Source organism: Protopterus annectens, chromosome 1.part0 (assembly GCF_019279795.1).
Source record: "Protopterus annectens isolate FY-2018-M chromosome 1.part0, PAN1.0, whole genome shotgun sequence".
Taxonomy (NCBI): domain Eukaryota; kingdom Metazoa; phylum Chordata; order Ceratodontiformes; family Protopteridae; genus Protopterus; species Protopterus annectens.
The window spans coordinates 1,360,252,141-1,360,278,044 of record NC_056725.1 but is presented as its reverse complement, the minus strand read 5'-3'; the positions used below and the strand labels follow the sequence as shown (position 1 = coordinate 1,360,278,044).

Below are 25,904 nucleotides of genomic sequence, written 5' to 3'. Positions count from 1 at the left end.
GGCACAATGGTTACCTACTACAGGGACATCACAAAACAGACATATGAATTATCAAAAATATTTTTGTAATGTTTTAATGACTCTTTGATTAACAGGTTAGGGTTTGATGCTCGTGTTACTAAATTCGTACATTGGACTAAATGTACTCTGCAGTCTTTGTTTGTATAAATACAGAAGAATTCAGTTCAAATGAAATTAATGTTTAGCAATGGATATGTGTGGAGAACAATGTTTAAAAAATGGGTCCCATGTGCCAACTGGATTGAAATACATGGGCAGCAAACAGTCTGCATAGATACATACTGTACAAGAAAATTTACGCATAATGTAAAAAGTTCAAAAATAATGTGTCAAGTTGTAGTTTTACCACTGGTTTTTGGACCACCATTTTATCCATAACAGTATTGGTTATGCCAGTTAGAGGGGAATTATATGGATTTACAAAATAAAACTCCCAAAACTGAACATTGTACTCATACAGCTAATGGACTGGTGTGTGGTCAGCACTCACCAGTATGAGTACCATGTTTTTTTACAACATTCTGTAAATTTATGTAAATGGACAATTTTACCTTCTAGTTTTTAAATGTTCACAGAGATAGCCGCAGAGTTTGTATGTATTGTAACAAATCAAAGTTTAACATTACTAAACAACATCCTTTTGTAGGTTGACTTAACAACATTACTCACCTAACCTGGCATAATAACACACATGTTTATTCCAGAAAGCAAGGCTGCAATGCCGTTGTGATGGTATCCACACACATTGTCAATGAATAATGTAGGATTTTCATTAGAATCATTACATAAAGTAATAAATGAAATCAAACAGTTAATTCAGCAATTGCAAAAAGTTAATAGAACAATCCTAAGTCACAAATTAAATTCTGTAATTGTAAAAAAATAAGCTAATCAAGTTAGCAGAAAAAACTGAAGCAGACACAGCCCATAATTGGTGGGATATTTTTACAGGATGGTCTGAAAAAGGAAAAAACAGTTGTTAGACTGGATTATACACAATTCTGGTAATACTTGTTATTGTATTAACTGTGTTTTGACTTGTATCAAAAGAAAACTAAAGGGTTTGTTTCCTAATGTGTTTTCTGTAAATCATGATGAAAACTATGATATGACCAAAGAATACATATCAATGTAAACTGTTTTGTGTGTTTTAAAAACAAAAGGGAGAATTGTTAGAATATATATATTTAAACACTTAACAATAGTGCATGAACACTTCTGTTTGTTGGTATATATACATATTATACAAACAGATATATATATATATATATATATATACATATATATATATATATATATATATATATATATATATCTATAAGCAAATTCCAACAGTATTAACTTCAAAAGACTGCTTTCATAAACAGGATCCAAACGGCACAAGAAAAGTGTATAAAAAGGACAGTAAAACTAAATGGTGTTAAATCTGATTTTTTTTGTTAGATCTGGTACTTGCAGGAACACACTTGTTCCAAGGTAAATGGAGAATTATCATCTACATCTGTACCGAGAAGCAAACCTTGGACATTAAAAGCTATAAGCTGTAACAATATAGTACGCGTCATCTGTTGCACAGATAAGTTATTTTATTGGTATCTGCGCTTAAGTTAATAAAGTACAGTGTTATAAAGTATTTATTTCATCAGTGAGCAGCCTGACTCATTTTTTTAGCATTCAGTAGATTCAGCTGGGGTTTTATGAGTTGGGCAAATGGAGCATCTGCATTCCCTCAATAGAACAATAGGGTTAATAAGTAGGATATACAAAGGGTCGATGGCAAGAATTTAGGTGGGAGGGTTCCTCACTGACGAACTGTGTTTGAAAAGAAGAAATAGGAAGGGATATTCTCTTTCGTTGTTATATGCATTATATTTAGCTCCATTAGCAAAGAAAATGTAACTGGTATGTTAATCAAGAAACGTTAGTTTATTTGCAGATATTACCCTGGACTTGATAAGTCCAGAAAAGGACATATCAATGTTTTCTTCCCACACTTATGGGTACATGATGAGATGAAGTACTGCAGGTAAAGATTACAAAGGATTTGGTTACAGTAAGTAAGTGTATGTGGGAAGAAACAAATGAAATAAAGAACAAAAGTAGAGAAGCTGGAAGATCTTGCTTAAGGATATGGATAGTGAGATACAAGCAGTGAAAATATTTCTAGTTCATTTAGTCCTATATACAAATCAAGCATATTTTCATCAAACAGAGGAGAAGTTGTGAATGATAATTAACAGAAAATGATGGAAATTAGAGAGCAAGAATTAAGTGGGCTACGTTGATTTTCCCCATATTACAAGATAGTTAGGGTTACCCGATATGAACAAGTACTTTAGAGCAAAGCAGTTAAGGCTCACATACACAACTCAAACGGGTTATAAATCAAATAACTCAGGAGGGAAAACTAAGTAAGGTAATGCTAAGTAGAATTCTGGACTGCAGGCTAAAGACTGTTTTCCCTGTTTGGGAGTGATAGCAAAATACAAACAAAGAGAAAGGGATGGGGGGGGGGAATAAAAGACCAGCTGCGGAAGAGTTTGTAGCGGAGTCTAGATCAGAAGCTGCTAAGAAAGGTTAGTGGTGTGTACAAAATATTGCAATGTAAATATAATAAGCAATAAGAGGAGTTTGGAAAAGATTGGGAATGAGAATGGGAAGGGAATTACAAAGGAACAATGACAAGAAATCTGTAAGGCCGCCCAAGAATTCAACACAGTCTAGAAGATTTTGGATTTTTGCACAGAAGTGTTTGCATATGTAATTTTTATGCTCCAAGTAGACTTCAGAGGATTTTTCTTCAGGTGGATGACAAAAGGTACAGTTTTGTACCTACCATAAATGTAGATGTTCCGAGTGCATACACTGCTGCAGTCATTACACTTGGGTTATCCTGCCATCAGGCGGTTCCCCAGTCGGCCTGAGTTCCAAAGTCTTGGTCCGGAGTCGGTTGCTATTGCCTCCTCCCGGACGTCAGTGCGGCAGGGGTATATAAGATGCAGCCGACGCCATTTTCTTCAGTTTTTCTTGCCCCAGATGTCAGGTGCCTCTAAATAGGTAGGCAATTCCAGTTGCTAATAAAACATACATAATAAAAGCAAAAAACAACTTACAGTTACCAGCAAATACTCCCCATAGGTAGTAAGGGCAGAAGACATAGGTACGTACCAGCCAGTAAGAGGGGAAGGAGGGAGGGTAACCTGGACTGCAGCAGTGTATACACCCGAACATCTACATTTACAGTAGGTACAAAACTGTACTATGTTCATCGTGTTACACTGCTGCAGTCATTACACTTGGGTAGAATCCCAAAGCTGAGGAAGGGTGGCTGGTTCTATAAGGCATTAGGGGTGGTATAAGGCCCTGCAGCACTGCAGTGGTGAAGCCAGCTCTGGATTTAGAGTATAGAGGCAGATGGTAATGCTTGGTGAAGGTATGTACAGAACTCCAAGTTGCTGCTTCCAAAATATCCTTGGTAGGTACTCCCCTGAGGTAGGCAGTTGAAGTGGCTGTTGCCCTGGTGGAGTGAGATCTAATGCTGCTAGGTACAGGTTTTCCATGGTATGTGTAGCAGAAAAGTACAGTTTTGTACCTACCATAAATGTAGATGTCCGAGAGGTATGCATCTGCAGTCCTAACAAATGGGTTGTCCTGTCGTCAGGCAGCCCTTCGGTCGGCCGGATTCCAAAGTCTGGGTCTGGCCTCGGCTGATGTCACACTTCACCCGACGTCATAACTGCAGTTCTTCGGGTATAAAGGTATCAGCCGACACCATTTTCCTCAGTGTTTCTTGCCCCAGATGCCAGGTGCCCTCTAGGAAGGCTAAATTTGGATAAATGTAAAGTTTCCAAATAAGAGAGAGAGCAAATAAAAATAAACATGTATATACATATATACAAACAAATACACCATAATATATTCCCCCAGCTAGATAGAAGATGGGCAAATACCCTAGGAGTACCACAGAGGGGAAGGAGGGAGGGTAATCCTGACTGCAGATGCATACCTCTCGGACATCTACATTTATGGTAGGTACAAAACTGTACTATGTCCTTCAAGGATGCATCTGCAGTCCTAACAAATGGGTAGAATACCATAGCCAAACTGGGGGAGGAGGAGTAATAAGATTATGGTGTAGTTAAGATCCCTTGCAAAACAGCAGTGGCAAAACCTGCTCGGGATCTGGAGTATAAGGGTAGATTATAATGCTTGGCAAATGTATGCACGGAGCTCCAAGTAGCAGCCTCTAAAATGTCTTTGGTAGCCACTCCTGTAAAAGCTGTAGTAGTGGCTGTAGCCCTTGTGGAGTGAGGTCTGATGTTTTCTGGAGTTGTCTTTCCATGGTAAGAGTAACAAAATCTAATGCAATTTCCTATCCACTTAGAGATTGTCTGTTTTGAAATTGCTTTTCCTTCCATTCCTGTTGCATATGCTACCAGTAGCTGGTCAGTTTTTCTATTGCTCTTGGTCCTGTCCAGGTAGTAGCGCAATTGCCTATGTACATCCAAGGTATGTAATAGTCTTTCTCCCTGTTCTGTGGGTTGGGGAAGAATGTAGGCAGGTGGATAGCTTGGTTTAAAGATACCCTGGAGACCACCTTTGGCATAAAAGTAGGATTAGTTCTCATGGACACTCTATCTTGATGGAAGATAAGGAAGGGCTGTACTGCCGTTAATGCCTGTAGTTCAGAAACCCTTCTTGCTGAAGTGATTGCAAGCAGGAAAGCAGTTTTCCATGATAAGTACTGTAATTCTGCTGTTGCTGCTGGCTCGAAAGGAGGGAGTGTCAACTTTTCTAGCACAAAGTTCAAGTCCCATGCGGCAATGGTGGCTTCCTTGGTGGTTTTACATTTTAATTCCTCTCAGAAACTGCCTGAGTAGAGGATGTGAGAAGACTGGAGGGTCCATGTTGTATTCTGCTGAAATAGCTGATGCATGAATCTTAATGGAAGAATAGGACAGGCCATTGTGGAAAAGCTCTGCCAAGTATTCCAGGATGTTAGCTATGTTTACCAGTGACACATTTTCTCCTTCTGCTGCACTCCAAATGAGATATCTTTTCCATTTTGCTGAATAAGTTTTCCTTGTTGAGGGTCTGCGAGCCTCCAAGATAATGTCTTTAACCCTTTGAGATAAATCTGGGTTATTTTGTCTTATGCAATGTTCCAGGCAGCCAGCTGCAGTGTTTTTAGGTTTGGATGCAGGGTTTTGAAGTTGTTCTGTGTTAACAGTAAGGGAACTAAGGGCAGAGGCCATATTTGTTCCCAAGACATGCTCCTCAGTAATGGGTACCAATGCTGCCTCGGCCACTCTGGAGCTATCAGGATGATCCTTGGACGGTCTTCTTTGATCTTCAATAGCACCTTGTGCATCAAAGGAAGAGGTGGGAATGCATATGCTGTCAGGTTTTCCAACTGAAAGATAGGAGTCCACCTTCCAAGCAAGTGGGTGGTATGCCCACGTGCAGAATTTTTTCAATTGGTGGTTGTGTGGGGATGCGAATAAGTCTATTTCTGGTAGTCCCCATTTCCCTGTAATGGATTTGAAGATGTCTGGATGCAGCATCCATTCGTGGGCATCCGTGGTAGTTCTGCTTAGGATGTCTGCTAGTATATTTTCTTTTCCTGGTACAAATATTGCTTGTAACTGAATGTTGAAGCTCAGGGCCACATTCCAGAGGTCCATTGTCATCCGGCATAGAGGGTATGAATGTGTGCCTCCCTGTTTGTTGATGTACCACATAACTGTGGTGTTGTCCGTCCTTATCAGCAATTGACCCTGTCGAAGAAATGGTCCGAATGTCTGAATTGCCAGTTTTACTGCCAGCATCTCCTTTTGATTTATGTGTAGGTTCAGCTGGTCTTGAGTCCATAAGCCTTGTATGCACTTGTCCAGCATGTGTGCCCCCCAACCGAGGTCTGAGGCGTCCGTTGTGATAGTCTGGCTTGGTTGAGTGCTGTGGAAGGGCAGCCCTTTGTTCGATTGACAGGCCTGAGCCCACCATTGGAATTCTTGTTTCAGGCATGGAATTATTGGAATTTGGGTTTCTAGGCTGTGCTTGTGCTGAGACCATAAATTCCTGAGGTACCATTGTAACTTTCTCATATGTAGTCTGGCATGTGGAATCAATATTATGCAGGATGCCAAGTAACCCAGGGCTTGCAGAACTTTCCTTGCTGTTAGCTGGTTCTGCTTTGTTAATGCCATGAAATAGAGAGGAAGGTGCTTCTGTTTTTCTGCTGTGAGGGATGCCATTTGATTTGATGTATCCAGCTCTGCACCCAAGAAAGTTATCCTTTGGGATGGTATCAGCCTTGACTTTTTTATATTGACTGTGTATCCCAGGGCTTGCAGTAGATGAATGACCTTTTTCAAATCTTTTGCTAATTTGTTTTTGTTGTCCGCTTGTAACAGGCAGTCGTCCAGGTAAGGGTAAATTTGAATTCCCTGAAGCCTGCAATGAGCAATTACTGATGCCAGGCATTTCGTGAATACTCTGGGCGCAGTAGATAAGCCAAAGGGCAATGCTGAGAATTGATAATGCTCTGATCCTGCAAGAAATCTGAGGTATCTTCTGCAATTTGGTCGATGGGGACGTGCAGGTATGCCTCCTTGAGATCTAGAGTTACCAGCCAAGACTCCTTGCCCAGCATGGGAAGAAGCTGCTGTAGGGTCAGCATTTTGAATTTTGGAACAATGAGGTATGTGTTTAGAGCGGACAGGTCGAGAATAGGTCTCCATTGGTTTTCTTTTCTTGGCACCAGGAAAAGTCTGGAGTAAAATCCTTGCCCTTGTTCCATAGACGGTACCCTTTCTATAGCTCTCATCCTTAGTAAGTGGTGTATTTGTTCTAGAGCTTTTGTCTTCTGATTTGGAGGTAGGTTTGGCATTCCTCTCTTCCTTGGTAGAGTATGGAAGTGAAACCTGTAACCTTGGTCTATTGTCTGTAAAATGCATTTGTCTCCTGTGATGTGATGCCAGTTTACTGAAAATAAGGCTAGCTTTCCGCCTAGGGGTGCTTCTAGTTGTTCCCTGGTAGGCGGTCTCAGAGCCAAGTCACTGTGATTGTCCTGTGGAAGTGGTGGTGGCTGGATCTGTGGCAGTACCGCTGGTTGTTAGGCTGCCACTGGCGTCCCCTGTAGGCACCTCTGGATTGACCCCTGCCTCTTGGGCGCCTATTCCTGCCTCTCTGAGCTCTGGAGGTGTCTGGAAAGGACCAATTCTTGGAAGGCCAGTTCCTACTAAACCTTGGAGGCTGGACCTGTAAGAAATCCTTGACTGTCTGGACAGATTTTGCTTTCTCTTCCACCTTCTTCAGCACCTGCTGTGCAGGGGAGCCAAACAAATTGAGCTTATCCATGGGAGCATCTAGGAGCTTTGATTTAACATGGTCTGGTAAGGACTGCTCTTTTAACCATGCATGCCTTCTGATCACTGTACCAGTCATAGCTGATCTAAAGGAAGCCTCCAGTGCATCATAGCCACATTTTAAGGAATGATTACTGACCTGCTGAATGTTATGTACCATTTCCTGAACAGATTTTTGTCTAATGGTTCAGACGAGGACAGTTTTTAGTTAACTGATCTAACATAAATTCCTGATACTGAATCATGTGGAATTGACAGTTTAAGGCCCTAGCCGAAAGAGTAGCAGAAGTGTAAACTTTTTTACCCCATCTCTCTAAGGCCCTAGATTCCCTTTCAGAGGGGAGAGGGTTTTTGGCAGAGGTAGCTGCTACAGCCTTGGGTCCCTGGGAGATAGTTTCAGGATCTGCAAAAGGAGCCTTATAAAAATGATAATGTGTGTCCGGAACCCTGTAGTACCTGTCGGGCTTAGCAGGCGCCGGAGGAAGAGAATCAGGGGGCCGGAGGAAGAGAATCAGGAGCAGTACAAGCATCATTAAATGCATCATCCACAACAGTAAGTACTGGAGGAATGGCTAAAGGCCTATGCTGTGGCAAATGCAAAAAGGTCTTAAGCCTTTTCCTAGAGTCTGAAAAATCCTGGCCCTGCCATTGAAATTGTTCCCTCATAGCATGCAAGGTTTCCCCAAAAGAAAATTCCTCAGGCAGAGAGGCAGAAGGAATGGAGTCTTCTGTATCAGAGTCCTCATAAGGAGAATAAGGGCCCTCTGGAGGGTTTGTATTATCTGAATCATCAGAGGAGTAATCTGAAGAAACTGGCTCAGGGGGCTCTGCTCTAGGCCTCTTCTCTGGAGGTGGGTGAGAGGCCCTGTCAGGGTGAGGTTGGGATCCCCGGATCAAAGAAATGAGATCCTCTGCTAGACTAAGCATTTGAGAACTAGAGCTAGGCCTGTGAGAGGGGGTCTTAGCAGGCACAGTTTTGGTAGATTTTGCTGCTTTAGCCCTGGCAAAAGCCTTAATCGACATGGATGCAGGGGGCCTAGCAGCTCTACGTGCAGGAGTAGATATCTCTAAAGGTATAGTATCAGATAAATCCTGTGAACCTGCAAGAGCAGGTGGGATTTCAGTAGCAGATTCAGCCATGCTGGATGAGGCCTTGGTAGAAGGCAAGCTTTCGGCGGAAGGAAGAACCGTGGACTCGGTTTCAGCCGAAACCAAGACACTCGCGGTTGACTTAACCGTGGTTTCGGCCGAAACTGCGGGCCGCGAGTGCCGGTCCTTTTCCTTGCGCTTTTTAGTTAATTGCGAAGTCGGAGTTTCCGACGGCATATTGTAAGCAAAAGCGGAGCCGAAAAACTCCTCAGCAAATTCCGACCAACGTCTAAGCGTCCGTCGGTTGAAAGAAGCACAGGCTAGACAAGCTGCTACGTCGTGGTCTGGGCCTAAACAAGGTAGGCAGTAAGAGTGGAAATCTTTATGAGGTATTTGTTTCCCACAAGTTAAACAGTTATTCACTTTTTCTGACATCGGCTGAGGCAAGAAAGAGTCCCCAACGGGGTACTTAGCTTTTTAGAAGTCTTCGGTAGTAGTAATCTCTGGTTCTGACCGACCGGCACTTGCGAACAGCTTCTGCTTCGGGCGCCACGCGGCAAGAAAGACTGAGGAAAATGGCGTCGGCTGACACCTTTATACCCGAAGAACTGCAGTTATGACGTCGGGTGAAGTGCGACATCAGCCGAGGCCAGACCCAGACTTTGGAATCCGGCCGACCGAAGGGCTGCCTGACGACAGGACAACCCATTTGTTAGGACTGCAGATGCATCCTTGAAGGACATCGTATACAATGTCCTATCCATTTTGAAATGGTCTGTTTTGAAATGGCTTTTCCCTGTGCTCCTTCAGCATATGCTTCCAATAATTGCTCAGATTTTCTGAAAGCTTTGGTTTTGTCCAAGTAGAAGCATAACTGCCTGTGAATGTCCAAAGAGTGCAGTAGTCACTCTCCTTTATTCTGTGGTTTAGGATAAAAAGTTGGCAGGTGAATAGTTTGGTTTAGAGCCACACTAGATACCACCTTTGGCATAAAAGTAGGGTTAGTTCTTAAGACACCCTGTCCTGGTGGAAAATGAGGAAAGGTTCCACTGCCATTAGTGCCTGTAATTCTAAAACTCTTCGTGCTGATGTTATTGCCAGGAGCAGTGCAATTTTTCAAGAGATATATTTTAATTCTGCTGTGTTGGCTGGCTCAAAAGGAGGTAAAGTTAGCTTCTCCAAAACAAAGTTGCAGTCCCACGTTGGAGTAGGTGCTCTACGGGGCGGTCTTATGTTTTTAGCCCCTCTGAGGGACTGTTTTAACAGAGGATTACAGAAAATTGGTGGATCCATGCTGTAATGAGCAAAGATGGCAGAGGCGTGGATCTTGATGGATGAGAAGGAGAGTCCTTTGTCCAGCATCTCAGTTAAGTATTGTAGTATCTGAGGAATGTTTGGGAGAAGAGGGTCAAGGCCGTGAGCTTGGTTCCAGGCACAGAATCTCTTCCATTTATCCGAATAGGCTTTCCTGGTACTATGCCTTCTGGCCTCCAGAATGACATCCATAACAGCTTTGGAGAGAGGCATTGCTTGCTTGACTAAGGAATCTTCCATGCAGCTAGGTTTAAGGTATTTAGCTGGCTGTGTAGTATTTGTTTGTTGTGCTGGCTGTGTAGTATTTGTTTGTTGTGCTGAGTCATCAGATGTGGGATTTGAGGAAAAATCCAGGGTGGTTCTTGTGCTAAGCTCCTTAAGATTGGGTACCAGTGCTGACGTGGCCAGTCTGGTGCAATCAGGATCATCTTTGGCTCTTCCTGCCGGGCTTTTATGAGTACCTTTGGCAGGAGAGGTTGTGGTGGGAAGCGTATACTTGTAGGGTGTCCCAGCTGAATGAGAGGGCATCCACTTTCCATGCTTGTGGATGGCAACTCCTTGTGCAGAATTTTTGTAGCTGGCAGTTTATTGAGGATGCAAACAGATCTATGTCCGGGCTCCACTATTTCTGTGTTATCATTCTGAATATTTGTGGATTCAACTCCCATTCGTGGGGATCCATGATGTTTCTGCTTAAGTCGTCTGCCAGTCTGTTTTTCTCTCCTGGCAGAAATTGTGCTTGCAGATGAACTTGAAGGTTTATAGCTGTGTTCCACAGGGTCATAGCTTGTCTGCATAGGGGGTAGGAGTGAGTGCCCCCTTGCTTGTTTATGTACCACATAACTGTGTTGTTGTCCGTCTTTAGTAGTAGTTGTCCTGGATGTAGCAGGTCCTTGAAAGCTATAAGCGCATTTTGTACAGCTAGCATCTCTTTTTGATTGATGTGAAGATGCCTTTGTTCTGCGGGCCATGTGCCCTGAATACATTTGCCTGCCATGTGTGCTCCCCAGGCGTAATCCGATGCATCTGTTGTCAGGGTTTGCCTGGCTGTGGGTTGTGTAAAAGGCTGTCCCTTGTTGAGGTGACAAGCTTGAGCCCACCATTGAAACTCCTGTTGAAGGCAAGGGATTAGTGGTATAATGGTTTCCAAACTTTGACAGTGTTGAGACCATACATTCTTTAGGTACCATTGTAGTTTCCTCATATGCAGTCCGGCATATGGAATTAGTAAGTATGCAGGATGCCATGTAACCCAAGGCCTGCAGAATTTTTCTTGCAGGGAGTTGGGTCTTTGTTGCCATTAATTGAAAGTATTGAGTCAGTTGTCCTTGTTTGTCTGGTGTGAGATAAGTCATCTGGGCCATTGTGTTCAAGTTGGCACCCAGGAATATAATCTCTTGTGAGGGCACTAGTTTTGATTTCTTTTCATTTACTGTGTATCCCAGGCAACTTAATAACTTTTTTACAAATGCCAGATGCTTTAGAAGAATATCTTTGCTCTCTGCTTGAATCAGGCAGTCGTCCAGGTACGGATAAATCTGAATTCCTTTCTGTCTGCAAAATGCAATTACTGGTGCCAGGCACTTTGTGAAGACCCTGGGCGCAATAGATAAGCCAAAGGGCAGTGCAGAGAATTGGTGGTGCATTGAACCTGCTATGAATCTGAGGTATCTTCTGCAATTTTGTCCGATAGGGACATGCAGGTATGCCTCTTTGAGGTCCAAAGTCACGTGCCAAGCTTTCTTGCCCAGCATGGGAAGAAGCTGCTGTAATGTCAACATTTTGAATTTCGGAACATCCAGGTAAGTGTTTAGAGATGAAAGATCCAGAATGGGCCTCCAGGCTTTGTCCTTTCTGGGTACCAGAAAGAGTCTTGAGTAAAATCCTTGTCCTTGCTCCTGTGATGGTACCTTTTGAATAGCTGTCATATCCATGAGTGTTGTAATTTGTTTCTGAGCCTCTGCCCATTGATTTGGTGGCAGATTTGGCATTCCTTTTAACCTTGGCAGAGTGTGAAAGTGGAACATGTAACCTTGAAATACAATGTTGAGAACCCATTTGTCTTTGGTGATCATTTGCCAGTTGTGGTAGAAGAGTGCCAGTTTTCCTCCCAAGCTGCCAAGAAGGATTTGTTTGGCATCTGTAGTGGGAAGTCATTGGAGCTGCTTTTTATTTGGTTGGGGTCAGTCTTCCCCTTCTTTCTGGCCTGATGTAACCCATTGTCAAGGCTTGTAAGGACCTTGTCTGTGACCTCTACCTCTTGGACGTCTGTATCTTCCCCTTTGAGGTCTGTCTGTAATTGGAAAGGACCAATTCTTAGTTGGCAAGTTTCTGCTAAATCTAGGAGGCTGAACCTGTAAGAAATCCTTCACCGTTTGCATAGATTTTGCCTTATCCTCCATTTTCTTTAATACTTCTTCTACCTTAACTCCAAATAACACATCCTGCTGCAAAGGTGCATCCAACAATTTTGCTTTAACATGATCTGGTAACGTATGTTCTTTTAACCCAGCATGTCTTCTAATGACAGAGCCTGTAACTGCTGCTCTGCAGGAGGCCTCTAGAGAATCAAAACCACATTGCAAAGTATGCTTTCCCACTTGTTCAGCTGCATGCACTAAATCCTGCATTTCTTTAAAATTAGGAGGATCTGATTCTGGAAGCATTTTTTGTTTTAACTGAGACAGTAAAAATTGCTGATATTTTAGCATGTGAAACTGGCAATTTAAGGCTCTCATTGCTAAAGTTGCAGACGTATATACTTTCTTTCCCCATCTGTCTAATGCTCTGGAATCTCTGTCAGAGGGAACTGGATTCTTGGCTGATGAGGCCTTAACTCCTTTGGGTCCCTGAGAAATAGTTTCAGGGTCAGCTACAGGGCTTTTATACAGAAATTTATGTGAGTCAGGGACTCTGTAGTATCTGTCAGGTTTAAAAGGGCTGGAGGTAAGGAATCAGGATTTAAGCTGGATTCAGTATACACATCATCCACAATATCTAACACTGGCAGAATAGCAAGGGGTCTGTGTTGAGGTAATAAAAGGAAGTATCTGAGCCTTTTCTTGGATTCTGAGTAATCCTGGCCTTCCCAGTGGAAATGCTCCCTCATGGTATGTAGGGTTTCCCCAAAGGAGTAGTCCTCAGGCAGTGAGGCTGATGGAATTGATTCCTCAGCATCAGAATCCTCATAGGGGGGTAAAGAGAGTCCTAGGTCTGAGGATGAATCAGAAGAGATGCACACCTGGTCGGATGAGTCATAACCAGTATCCTGTCTAGGCCTTTTATCAGGAGGGGAATAGGACCCCCTGATAAGAGTGATTAGGTCTTCGGCCATTTTGAGCATTTGTTTCTTAGGCATGGAGGCCTGCCCTGGAGAATGCTGTATTTGTTTCTTTGACTTTAAAGGAGGCTTAGACTTAGCTGAGGGTTTAATGCTTAACTGAGTAGGTCTGAAGACACCCTCTGTAGCTGTGGGTTGCTCAGCTACTCCGGATCCCTCTGAAAGGTTAGTCTTGGTAGGCTGAAGAACTTGTGAGTCTGAAGGCCCAGCCGTCTCCACGTGGGAGTCAGAGGCGGCTTGTGGTTCTACAGAAGCGGTCGTCAGGGGCTGCGAAGGCGCCTCGCTGAAAACCGGAGAACCGGTGACTGGCCTAGAAGAGGCTTCATCGTCAGTTTTGGGCCTCTGATGCCTATCCTTGTCTTTGCTCTTTTTGTGTATTCCGGTCGTCAGAAGTTCCAACGGCATGGTATAATTGAATTTTCTACCAAAATAATGTCGGGCAAAATCAAACCGACGTTTAATAGTGCGCTTGTTAAACCTAGCACAAAACCGACAACCAGTGACGTCGTGGTCAGGGCCTAGGCATGGGATACAATAGGAATGGAAATCCTTATGAGGTATTTGCTTCCCATAAGAAATACAGTTATTAACTTTTACTGACATCGGTCTGTGGCAAGAAAAAGTTTCCCCAATGGGGTACTTAGCTTTGCAGAAGACTTCGGTTCTGGATTCGGAATGAAAATCTCAGGAGATGGCCGACCGGCACTTGCAAACTGCTTTTGCTTAGGGCACTGCGCGGCAAGAAAGACTGAAGAAAATGGAGTTGGCTGCATCTTATATACCCCTGTCGCACTGACGTCAGGGAGGAGGTGACAGCAACTGACGCCGGACCAAGACTTTGGAACTCAGGCCAACTGGGGAACCGCCTCACGGCAGGATAACCCAAGTGTAATGACGGCAGCAGTGTAACACGATGAACATCTATGACAATCTGATGGGGAAGAGAAAAGTAACTGGGAACATGTTTTTGGGCAATATAATGAGTTGGCAGGTATAACATTTCTCTACAGCGTACTTCAACAGAAATATTTGGGGAGCAAATGGTTGTACACGAAGAAACTATTATTTTTACCTAGTGGTATAGGATCTTAATTGACTACAGACAGTAAGGTCTTGCTATGTTTAATGCTACTGGCTGCCAAAAACAATTACTAGAAAATGGAAAACAAAATGTAAACCAACTGTAGCTGAAATATTAAAATTTGTAAAGATTAAAAGAAATGGAGGTAGAATCTTTAGAAAATTGAAAGAGCAAACTTCAGAGAAATAAATTTAATTTGTTTTAACAACACATCCAGAATAATGTTCAACAGGAGGAATCAAGTTTAAGGGAAAGCAAGAAGTAAGCAATTTATGTAATGATGGAATGAACAAAAAAAAAACAGTACATATGTGTTTACTGCATGACAGCAAGAATAGATGCTACTACTATGTTTTGTTTTCTTTTCTATTAATGTTTATAAACTAACGTTACCAAGTGAAGATGTAATAAAGATTTTAAAAAGCAACTACAGAAAAAACACTTAAATGAAGCATGTGCACGCACGCGCGCACACGCACACACACACACACACACACACACACACACACACACACACACACACACACACACGCACACGCACACACACACACACACACACACACACACACACAAGCAATGCACGAAATTCAACTGGTATATCTCCTTGCACTCTATAAGCATGTATGTATGCCAAGCAGGTATGACCCTAGCCCTGAGTAGCATTCTGCCATCACCCAGAATGATACCACAGTACAAGGACAAAATGATTGACTTCAACAACTGGCTAAGCTTCTGGTGTCATTCTAAAGGGATCCAGTATCTGTCTGCCTGGGATGACATGGTCGACAGACCATGATGCTTTGCCAGAGATGGCCTGCACCTGTCACCCCTGGGATTCCGGATACTGGCTAAGGTTCTTGCCGCCCCTATAGTGCCTTTTTTATGCGAGGTTCAAGTGACAAATTCACCACTGTAACAGGAACAGGCAAGCAAAAACTGAGGGTGATGCTACTCAATGCTAGAAGTCTAAATCTCAAAATGCACTCACTCGAGCCACTCCTTAAATGGACATCAATAGCTGTGCAGTGAATGAGACCTGGTTCAAGGCTCCAGAGAGCACCCCTGCACTACCAGGCTATAACTCATACCACACTTTTCGGCCATGTAACCTGGACTGGAACACCAAAGGTGAAGGTGTGTCCATATTCATTAAGGATATCCACACCTCCAGGCTAGTTGCTCAGCATAATGCAGCCGAGGCTATCCAAGTGCAACTTACTCTGGGCAAAACTGCAATCTATACTGTAGCTTGCTACAGATCCCTCACCACGCCCCAATATTCCCACTCTTTTTTTGATGTACTGGAAAATATTAGGGTTCAACCAAACACTCCTAATAATGGGCGATTCCAGCTACCCCACCATTAACTGGGAAAACTACTCATGTACCAACTCCTTCGCTCAACGTTTTCTGGAATTCATAAACTCCAATGCCCTGGATCAATTAATCCACACCCCCACACCAGGGGCAACAATATCCTAGATCTAGTCATTACCAACATGAGTGACCGGTGCTCCACACCTGAAGTCAACGCCTCATTGGTCCGATCTGACCATAAGCTAATTACCCTAGATATCCACATCCTGCCCCCACCCCCCCATTAAGGAAACCACGGTAAAAAATTTCTCCAAAGCCAACGTCATGCTTCTTAAGACAGAAGTGGTGAACTTCATGACACCCATGCAGATGGACAATACAGTTACGACTACTGAATCCTACACAATTGCACTTTATAAGCATTTACACGAGTGCATGGATCATGCTATCGCAAACAGAACCAAGACGCTATCCTCCAAAAAAAGGAAGCCAATCTGGTGGTCCTCTGCCATAAACAAACTGTACAACAGAAGGAAGAAACTGTTGCAAAAGAGAGTAAAATCCCATGAGTGGAGGAGCTCCCTGGTCAGCCTCAGTAAGAAGCTGCGATCCCTGATACAATCCTCCAAAGCTAGTTACAAAAACAAAATTGTCACTGATTCTAAAGACAACCACAAAGCATTCTATAGCTATGTCAAGAATCTCAATGGCAACACTCAGATATGCTCTGAGTTACAGCACAAAGGCACTAAATATACAGACCCAACTGATTGCCAACATCCTGGCAGATTGGTTCAGTGCTAACTTTACCCCCCTCTCACCCCTAAAGAGCCCATCTCTATACTGGAAGAATGCAAAGTTCCTGTAATCATGGCTGCACAGGTAAAAACCACACTATCCAAAGCCAAGAACACAGCATCCATGGGACCAGACAACATCCCAGGCTGCGTTCCACACACAAACTACACAACGAACTGGCACCCCACCTAAGTACCATGTTCAATCTTAGCCTCACCTCAGGCTTTGTGCCTGCTGAATGGCGCACAGCGACTGTTATCCCACTCCACAAGGGGGGAGCCACTACGGACCCTGGGAACTACCGCCCCATTAGCCTGACGAGCCTGGTCTGCAAGGCCATGGAACATATCATTATGGAACTTATAAACAAAGACATTGGTAATCTCCAAACTCTGGACCCCACCCAGTTTGGGTTTGTAAAAGGCAGATCACGTCTCCTAAACCTGATAGACTTCTTTGAAGCAGTCACCAAAGCCATAGACGAGGGTAAGGTGGTTCACACAGCCTATCTAGATCTTGCCAAGGCTTTCAACACCATCCCCCACTCTGGAATTATAGATCACCTCACTAAACTAGGTATAAATCCCTATGTCACAAGATGGGTTGCCAACTGGCTCACTGACAAAACCCACACTGTGAAAGTAGCAGACTCCAAATCCGACTTCAGACCAGTGACAAGTGGAGTACCATAGGGTTCAGTCCTGGGTCCTCTCCTGTTTGGTATCTACTTCTGTGAAGTACAGGCTAACACAGAAGGTCTTTGGCTAACGAAGTTCACAGTTGATTGCAAACTAGGAGCCATAATCAAAACTCCTAACGATGTGGACATCCTACAAAAGGGCCTCACTGAGGCAGATGCCTGGTGTCAAAGCCATGGCCTCAAGCTCAATGCCAAAAAGTGCATTGTCATCCCCTTTGGTAAAAACCCTGTACCCATGAACTACAACATAGGCGTTTGTTTACTTAACACCGAAAATGTGATGAGACCTTGGGACACAGGTGGACAGTAGTCTCTCCTTTGATAATCACATTGCCACAGTAGTCAGGAAATCCTTCTACGTGGCACATCTCATCACAAAAGGTTTCTCATCCAGAAAAAAAAGAGGTCATTGTTCCCCTCTACTCATCATTAGAATATGTACCTCACACGACATCTACAACTGGAAAGGCCGCAGAAATACCTCACAAAGAGGATTACCGGCCACAAACAGATGCCCTACGCAGACAGTCTCAAAAAACTCCAGCTTTACTCTGTCGCATATCGCCTACTCAGCGGTGATCTCTGCCCAACATACAAAGCTATGTCAAACTGTTGAACATGCTCCACTTAAAGAAATCCCAATTCCTAAGAGCTACACGCTCTAGGGACCTCAACCTTGTCACCACAATAAACAGAACATGCCGGAGGGATAGATTTCTGTCCCAGAGACTTCCAATACTCTGGAATAAACTACCTATCTATATCAAAGAAACCTCGTCATTAGCACTCTTCAAGACAAATCTTGATGATTGAATGGGAAATAGGAAATTCACCCTGGGGATCACTTCTGTGGCTCTGCTCGACAGTGGCACAGGAAAATAATTTTTTTGGGTGGCAAAAGCCAGGGTACCTTTTTGGCTGGGCTTGTATAGGCTCTAGGGCCGATAGCCTAGTACCTACCTATGTATGTATCTTTCTTCGTCTTCAGTAGCTTTAAATTATACTGAATATGTAGCTGTTGATCTTTTCTCCTAGAGTGTATACTTCAATATATTCACAAGTAAAACACTGAGATAGCCTATAATTCTGATGTTCACTTTTTCATTAACATTTATTATTGCATGGTAGATGCAAGCAACATATTTAAACAAGTGTCAAACAAAGTTACTTATCTGAAAGACTCTAGTCTGTAAGAATAGGTGGGGATCACTATTTCTGAAATTCAGTAGTTCTTTTTGTGTGTCACACAACATTGGTAACTGTGTTAATTGCTTTTTTAAAATAACCGTTCTTTACAGGGAAGACTGTAAGCTTTAATTTGGCATAGAAAGTCACACAGTAAACCAGCAGAGATGGAGGCAATAAAATCCAGGTCTATGGGGTACAGAAGATTTTAGCACCTTCTCGCTTTAACCATTTGTATTACACTACCAAACAATTATAGTAAAACTGAAAAACTAATAAAACATGAGACATCCATAAACAGCAGCTGCAAGATTTAAAAGATATCAAACAAAAAACTGAACAAACACTAAACAGCCAGAGATGATGATGTGCATTATTAAAACCCACTACTCTGCTGCACAAAGATGATAAAACTCAACTGCCAAAGACAGGGCTACAAGAATCTCTGCCAGAAACCATGCTGGACACCAGTCAAAACTCAATCAGTCTAGGAAATACAGTGCACAGTATAAAATGCTTATGATTATCTTTATTTTCCACCCCAACTAGCACTTAATTTGTTGAAAATCTACCTGTGTGAGTTCTCAGATGCTTCTTCAGCTGGGCGGCATCCATGCATTTTCGATGACAGTGCTCACATTCTTGTAAGGAACGACCTAGCAAGTAAAATAATACTAAATAAATGACATACAAGGAGTCTTAATCACTGCACATAGAAAAGGTTTCAGAAAACATGAACATTTACTAGCAGCATTACAAAACATGTGCTTATATGGTCCATCACTTAACTCAGTTTTATTACAAACAAGGATGAAAAAGTGCAGTTATTAATGCAAAAGAAGAATAGACAAAGGCTCTTGCAGCACAAGCAGAAATTAAGCTAGCAGGCATCAGTAGGTTCACAGGTAGTTACTAGGCATGCTGTCCAGGAGACCACTGAAGAGCCTAGCTAACCCGATTTCTTGTTTGCCCCAAAGTACTGTCTGGTTAAGTGACTTGCTTGAGGTCACATAGTAGGCAAATGAAGGCTAAGGGAATTATCACAGGAAGCAGTTCATTAACTCATAGCCTTAAACCATCCATCCATCCTCAACCCCTTTTTCCCCATTCTGCACATGAGGTCAGTGTCACTTTAACAGTGACAATCATCGTGAGCTAAAGTGTACACCACAGGGTGGCTAGCCCTGCAGTGGTAGTTCATCCGTACCACTCATTCGCACACACACTCACACCTACAGCCAATTTGTAGTGTCTAATCCACCTACTACATTGTCTTTGGAATGTGGAAGGAATCTGGAGCACCTGGAGGAAACACAACTTATAGCCTTAATATTCTGTACTAACTGCCAGATAATTGTAACAGTCAGGGGCTACACTCTCACAATTTGCACCACTGATCCAATCAATATATGAGGATGTTGGCATTAAGAATACACAGTCAAGACACACTACTGCCTCTAGTTATGACCAACACTTACCACACACAAATAAGCTTTTGCAATGTGCAACTGAACAACAGAGTTAAAACACTTGCTTCCCAGAATTCCTCCAATACACACATTTCTGTGTCTTCCAGTGCATTCTTACTAACACTAATTGAAATTTGCCAAGACTATTTTGTATTCACATACACAGTCTTATGTTTACATAGCATCATCAACCAGACCCGAGAGGCACATCAGTTTTTCAATTACTAAACACTCTTAAAATGAGCTAACTGCAACACTTTAATTAAAAACAGCTATACAGCAGTATTAACTCTCTGATAAAACGATGCCAACAATTAAGAAGAATTTACCAATTTTGGCAATTACCCTTTTATACATTAATAAACAATGATACAAGCTTTGGGAAATGAATAATGAAATTCTTTGCTTGAAATAAATAATATTAAACAATGCCGTTTGGAAATGAAATGTACAAGTAATTATGCACTAGCACAAGAAGGATAAAATGAAGTTTAAACAGATAAATGACATTCAGAATAACACGAACAGCTATCTGGTTCTACAGCTAACACTAGATGTAGATTTACTGTAACCTACCACTAACTTTTAGCAAAAATGGCAGAATTTAAAAACAATGAGCTTGGCGTCTTTTATCAGCAAGCTTTATTTTACCAATCCACAATATCTACTGTACTGTACACGAAGCAAGTTAAAATTGACTGACTTTTCTAAGAGTTAGTCTCTAAACCTGAGAGAGCTGCATTACAAAGAATATCCAGAGGAATGTCTTGGAACAAGTCATCATTACCAGCTATTTAGCAAGTAATGTCCCTAATGATACACTCCCCTTCTGCCATCAGCAAAGTGTTTTAGAGTCTTCCATTTTCTAGATGATTCACAGTTTGAAATCTTAACATTCCGTCTGTAAGTTTAGTCAGCTTTGAAGGAAGTTTTAGTCCCTTTATGACAACACAACCTTTGGTAGATGTGTCAGACTTGGCAAAAAAGGCAACTCTGCTAATGTGCATTAGGTTTGAAATCAATTTCCATTTTCAAAACTGTGATAAATTTGCAGAGCGCAGCTGCATGATTTGTAAACAGATTCACATTTTCAACTTTGTTGCAGGTTTTACTGGAGACAGTTTCAGTTTTCTTCAGCTTTTACATGTTAAATCTTTGATGGGAAAAAAAACAGAATATATACAATTTTACATTTCCCTTCTGTGAACAGATACATTCATTTCAGTTTAGTGCTGCTCATCTCCAAGAATCAGGCAGGAATACTCTTCCCTAGCAATTAAATGTCAGGAGAAACTGCCTCAGTGCAACTCTGGTATATGCGTAAAGTACAGTTGTGTACACTTACCATAAATGTAGATGTCAGAGTGTATTCACTGTTGCAGTCATTACATTTGAGTAATCTGCTGGCAGGTTGCCCTCAGTCGGCCTGAATAACAAAGTCTTGGGTCCTACGTCGGTTGCTGTCTCTTCTTCCATGACGTCAGGTCATCAGGGGTATAAAACATGCTGCCGATGCCATTTTAATCAGTTTGTCTTGCCCCAGATGTCAGGTGTCCCCCAAATGGGGAGCAAAAAAAAAAAAAAAATATATATATATATATATATATATATATATATATATATATATATATATGCACACATGTAATTTGGAACACAAAAAAATATATACCTCCAACTAAAGGCAAATACACCAAAAAGGCTTTTAAGCATAGTAAAGGAAAGAAGAGGTATAATAAGAGAGAAATAGGGGGCTGGCGGGTGGGTAACCAGGACTGCAACAGTGAATACACTCAAACATCTACATTTATGGTAAGTGTACACAACTGTACTATGCTCTTCGTGTTTCACTGCTGCAGTCATTACATCTGGGTAGAATCACAAAGCTATGGTTGGGAGGATGGAATTATACAGCATTAGGAGCAGCTATAAGGCCCTGCAGGACAGCAGTGGCAAAGCCTGCTCTGGATTTAGAAAAGAGAGGTAAATGGTAATGTTTGGTGAACATATGAACTGTGCTCCAAGTAGCAGCTTCTAGAATGTCTCTGGTATGAACCCCTCTGAGAAAAGCTGCAGAAGAAGATGCAGCCCTGGTGGAATGGGATCTGATTCCCTTGGGGACAGGTTTACCATGGTGCATGTAGCAGAAATGAATACAATGGCTTATCCATTTTGAAATAGTCTGCTTTGAAATAGCCTTTCCTTCTGCCCCTGCAGCAAATGCCACCAGTAGTTGCTCAGATTTTCTTAGAGATTTTGTCCTGTTTAAATAGAATCTTAGTTGTCTATGTACATCCAATGAATGCAGAATCCGCTGCCCCTTGTTCTGTGGATTTGGGATAAAAGTTGGCAGATGAATGGTCTGATTAAGAGCCACACTGGATACCACCTTAGGCATAAAGGATGGATTGGTCCTGAGGGCCACCCTGTCTGGATAAAAGATAATGAAAGGTTCCACTGCCATGAGAGCCTGTAGTTCTGAAATCCTTCTAGCTGAAGTGACTGCTAAAAGAAAAGCTGTCTTCCAAGAGAAAAAATTTATGTCTGCAGTAGCAGCTGGTTCAAAATGAGATGGGGTAAGTTTTTCCAGCACAAAATTGAGGTCCCATGCAGGAGTTCGTGGTCTCCTGGGAGGTCTAAATATTTGGCCCCTCTGAGATACTGCTTTAGCAGGGGGTGAGAAAAGAGAGGAAAGCTCTGTGTTGTAATGAGCCGAAATGAATGAGGCATGGATTTTTATAGAAGAAAAAGATAGGCCCTTGTGAAGCATCTCAATTAAATATTGCAGAATCTGAGGAATATTGGGCATTGCTGTGTTTATTCCTTGTGCTTGGTTCCAGGCACAGAATCTTTTCCATTTATCAGCATAGGGTTTTCTAGTACTAGGCCTTCTAGCCTCCAAAATGACATCCATCACAGGTTTACTGAGAGATGTGACTGGTGAAATAAGTTTGTTAGCCATGCTGCAAGATTCAGAGTTTGGAGCTGAGTGTGCAGAATGTAATAGTTCTGCTGAGACAGTAGGTAAAGTGTCCGAGGCAGGTACCATGGAGGAAGGTGTGAGATATTGCGTATAAGTGGGTACCAGTGTTGGCGAGGCCAGTCTGGAGCAATCAGAATCATTTTCGTTTTTTCCTGTCTGACTTTTAGTAAAACCTTGGAGAGCAGGGGAAAGGCATAGACTGATAGATTTTTCCAGCTGAAGGATAGAGCATCTACTTTACAAGCTTTTTTGTGACGAGTTCTTGTGCAGAATTTGTCTAACTGATAGTTTTGAGGAGAGGCAAAAAGAGCTATGTCTGGGCTCCCCCATCTTCATGTCAACATGCTGAAGATTTGCGGATCCAGTTTCCATTCGTGTGGGTCCATAAGAATTCTGCTTAGTTCGTCTGCCAGAGTATTTTGCTTTCCTGGCAGGAAATAAGCTTGTAGATGTATTTGGTAAGTCAAGGCTGTGCTCCACAAAGCCATGGCTAGTCTGCAAATGGGGTAGGAGTGGGTACCCCCCTACTTGTTTATGTACCACATAACTGTGGTGTTGTCCGTCTTTATCACTAGTTGTCCTGGATGAAGAAAGTCCTTGAAGGCTGTCAGAGCATTCTGTACAGCTAGCATTTCTTTCTGGTTGATATGTAGGTGCATTTGATTTGGGCTCCATTTGCCCTGAATGTGTCTCCCTGCCAGATGGGCCCCCCACGCATAATCTGATGCATCTGTAGTCAGGGTTTGGGTGGCAGGGGGTGGAATGAATGACAGTCCCTCGTTTTGGCGACAGGCCTCTGCCCACTATAGGAACTCCTGTTGCAGGCAAGGAATGATAGGAATCATTGTTTCCAGGCTGTGACAATGTTGACTCCATAAGCTTTTTAGGTACCATTGAAGTTTCCTCATATGCAGTCTTGCATATGGAATTAGTAGAATGCAGGAAGCCATAAACCCCAAGGCCTGCAGAATTTGTCTTGCAGACAGCTGGGTTTTTGTGGCCACTTGTTTGAAGTGCGTCATCAATTGAATTTGTTTGTCTGGCGTGAGGTAAGCCATCTGGGCAGTTGTATTCAAGCTTGCACCCAGGAATGTAATTATTTGAGAGGGTACCAGTTGTGATTTCTTTTCGTTTATGGTGTACTCTAGGCATGTTAGAAGCCTTTTCACAAACGCCAGAGGTTGTAGAAGAGTGTCCTTCTTTTCTGCCTGAATTAGACAATCGTCCAGATGAGGATAAATTTGAATGTTTCTTTGTCTGCAAAATGCAATTACTGGTACCAGGCAATTTGTGAAGACCCTGGGCGCAGTAGGATAAGTCAAAGGGCAGTGCAGAGAACTGGTAATCCAAAAAGCCTGCTTTGAAGCGAGGTATCTTCTGCAACATTCCCTGATTGGGATAAGCAGTAAGCCTCTTTTAAGTCTAGAATTACCAACCAGGCATCCTTGCCCAGCATAGGGAGTAACTGTTGTAGAGTCAGCATCTTGAATTTTGGAATGTCCAGGAAAGTACTTAGAATGGATAAGTCCAGAATTGGACACCATGAGTTGTCTTTTCTGGGTACCAGGAAAGGTCTTGAATAAAAACCTTGTCCTTTTTCCTTTTCTGGTACTGGTTGAATAGCTCCCATATCCATGAGGGACAGAACTTGTTTCTGGGCCTCTGCCCACTGATTTGGAAGCAGATCTGGCTATCCATTTGGAATTGGCAACGTGTGGAAATGAAATCTGTATCCCTGGGATACTATAGTTAAGACCCACTTGTCCTGGGTAATTAGATTCCAATTTTGTGCATGAAGTGCTATTTTTCCCCCAAAAGGGGCTGCCAAAAGATAAGTGCTTGGAAATGGCAGAGGAAAGTCATTGAGACTGTTTACCATAGGGGGGCCTTGCTACTTCCAGATTTGGAGGTGGAGGCACCCCATTGTTTTGTTCTGTAAGTTCCTTGAGACTGAAACCTGGAGCCTTTGGAGTGTCTGGGTTTGACCTGAGCGGCTGTCGGGTACTGGAAAGGACCAATTCTTAGTAGGCCAGTGCCTACTGAACCTGGGTGGCTGCACTTGTAAGAAATCCTTTACAGTTTGCATAGATTTAGCTTTGTCTTCCATCTTTTTCAAAATATCTTCTGCTTTATTACCAAATAGACTGTCCTTTTGTAAAGGAGCATCCAACAATTTTGCTTTAACATGATCAGGCAGATTTTGCTCCTTGAGCCAAGCATGCCTTCTTATCACAGATCCAGTTACGGCGGCCCTGCAAGAGGCCTCCAAGGAATTAAAACCACATTGCAAAGTATGCTTTCCAATTTGTTCAGCTGAATGCAATAAATCCTGTAACTATTTTCCACACAGTCAGAAATCAACATCATTTTCTGTTTCAGTAGCCCATGACATGCTGCTGATATTTAAGCATATGAAACTGACAGTTTAAAGCCCTGATAGCCAGGGTTGCAGACGTGTAAACCTTTTTACCCCATCGATCCATGGCCCTGGAGTCTCTATCAGAAGGGGTAAGATTTTTAGCAGTAGAAGCCTCAACACCCTTGGGGCCCTGAGAAATTGTTTCAGGATCAGCAGTAGGGTTTTTAAAAAGAAACTTGTGGAAGTCAGGAACCCTGTAATATCTGTCTGGCTTACTAGGAGCCGGAGGCAGGGAATCAGGAGCCATGCTGGATTCTGAGAAAACATCATCAACAATGTCTAAAACAGGAGGTATAGCCAAAGGCCTATGCTGAGGAAGAAGGAAATCCCTAAGCCACTTTTTGGATTCTGAAAAATCCTGACTCTCCCAATGAAAATGTTCCCTTAAGGTATACAAAGCTTCTCCAAAAGAAAAATCCTCAGGAGGCGAAGCAGATGGGATGGATTCTTCTGCATCAGAGTCCTCATAGGGGGGAATAGAAAATTCCTGATCAGAAGAGGAATCAGAAGAAATGGAAACATGATCTGAAAATTCATAATCGGTGCCTTGCCTAGGCCTCTTAGCAGGAGGGGGTTGGGAACATCTGATCAAGGTAATTAAATCCTCAGCCATTTTGATCATTTGCTTTTTAGGCATAAGGGCCTGAACACGTGGCCTATGCGTTGTTTTTTTTAGACATAGAAGTTGGTTTTGGCCTTGTTTTTGATGATGGCGGTTTAATATACAAATATCTAGGCCTGAAAACACCCTCAGAAGCCAGTGCCTGCTCAGCAGCTCCGGACCCATCTAAGAGAGACATCCGCGGGTTCAATACATGAAGTGT

General features: G+C 42.6%; 1 protein-coding gene across 2 annotated transcripts in view; it reads right to left on the bottom strand.

The window, feature by feature from the left end:
• Nucleotides 1-25,904, bottom strand: part of ZBTB24 (zinc finger and BTB domain containing 24) — a 325,243-nt gene that overhangs the window by 108,060 nt on the left and 191,279 nt on the right. For both annotated transcript variants that reach the window (XM_044066819.1, XM_044066828.1), the window contains exon 5: nt 18,785-18,868. In XM_044066819.1, coding sequence (XP_043922754.1) covers nt 18,785-18,868 — 84 coding nt within the window. The remainder of the gene's footprint in view (nt 1-18,784; nt 18,869-25,904) is intronic.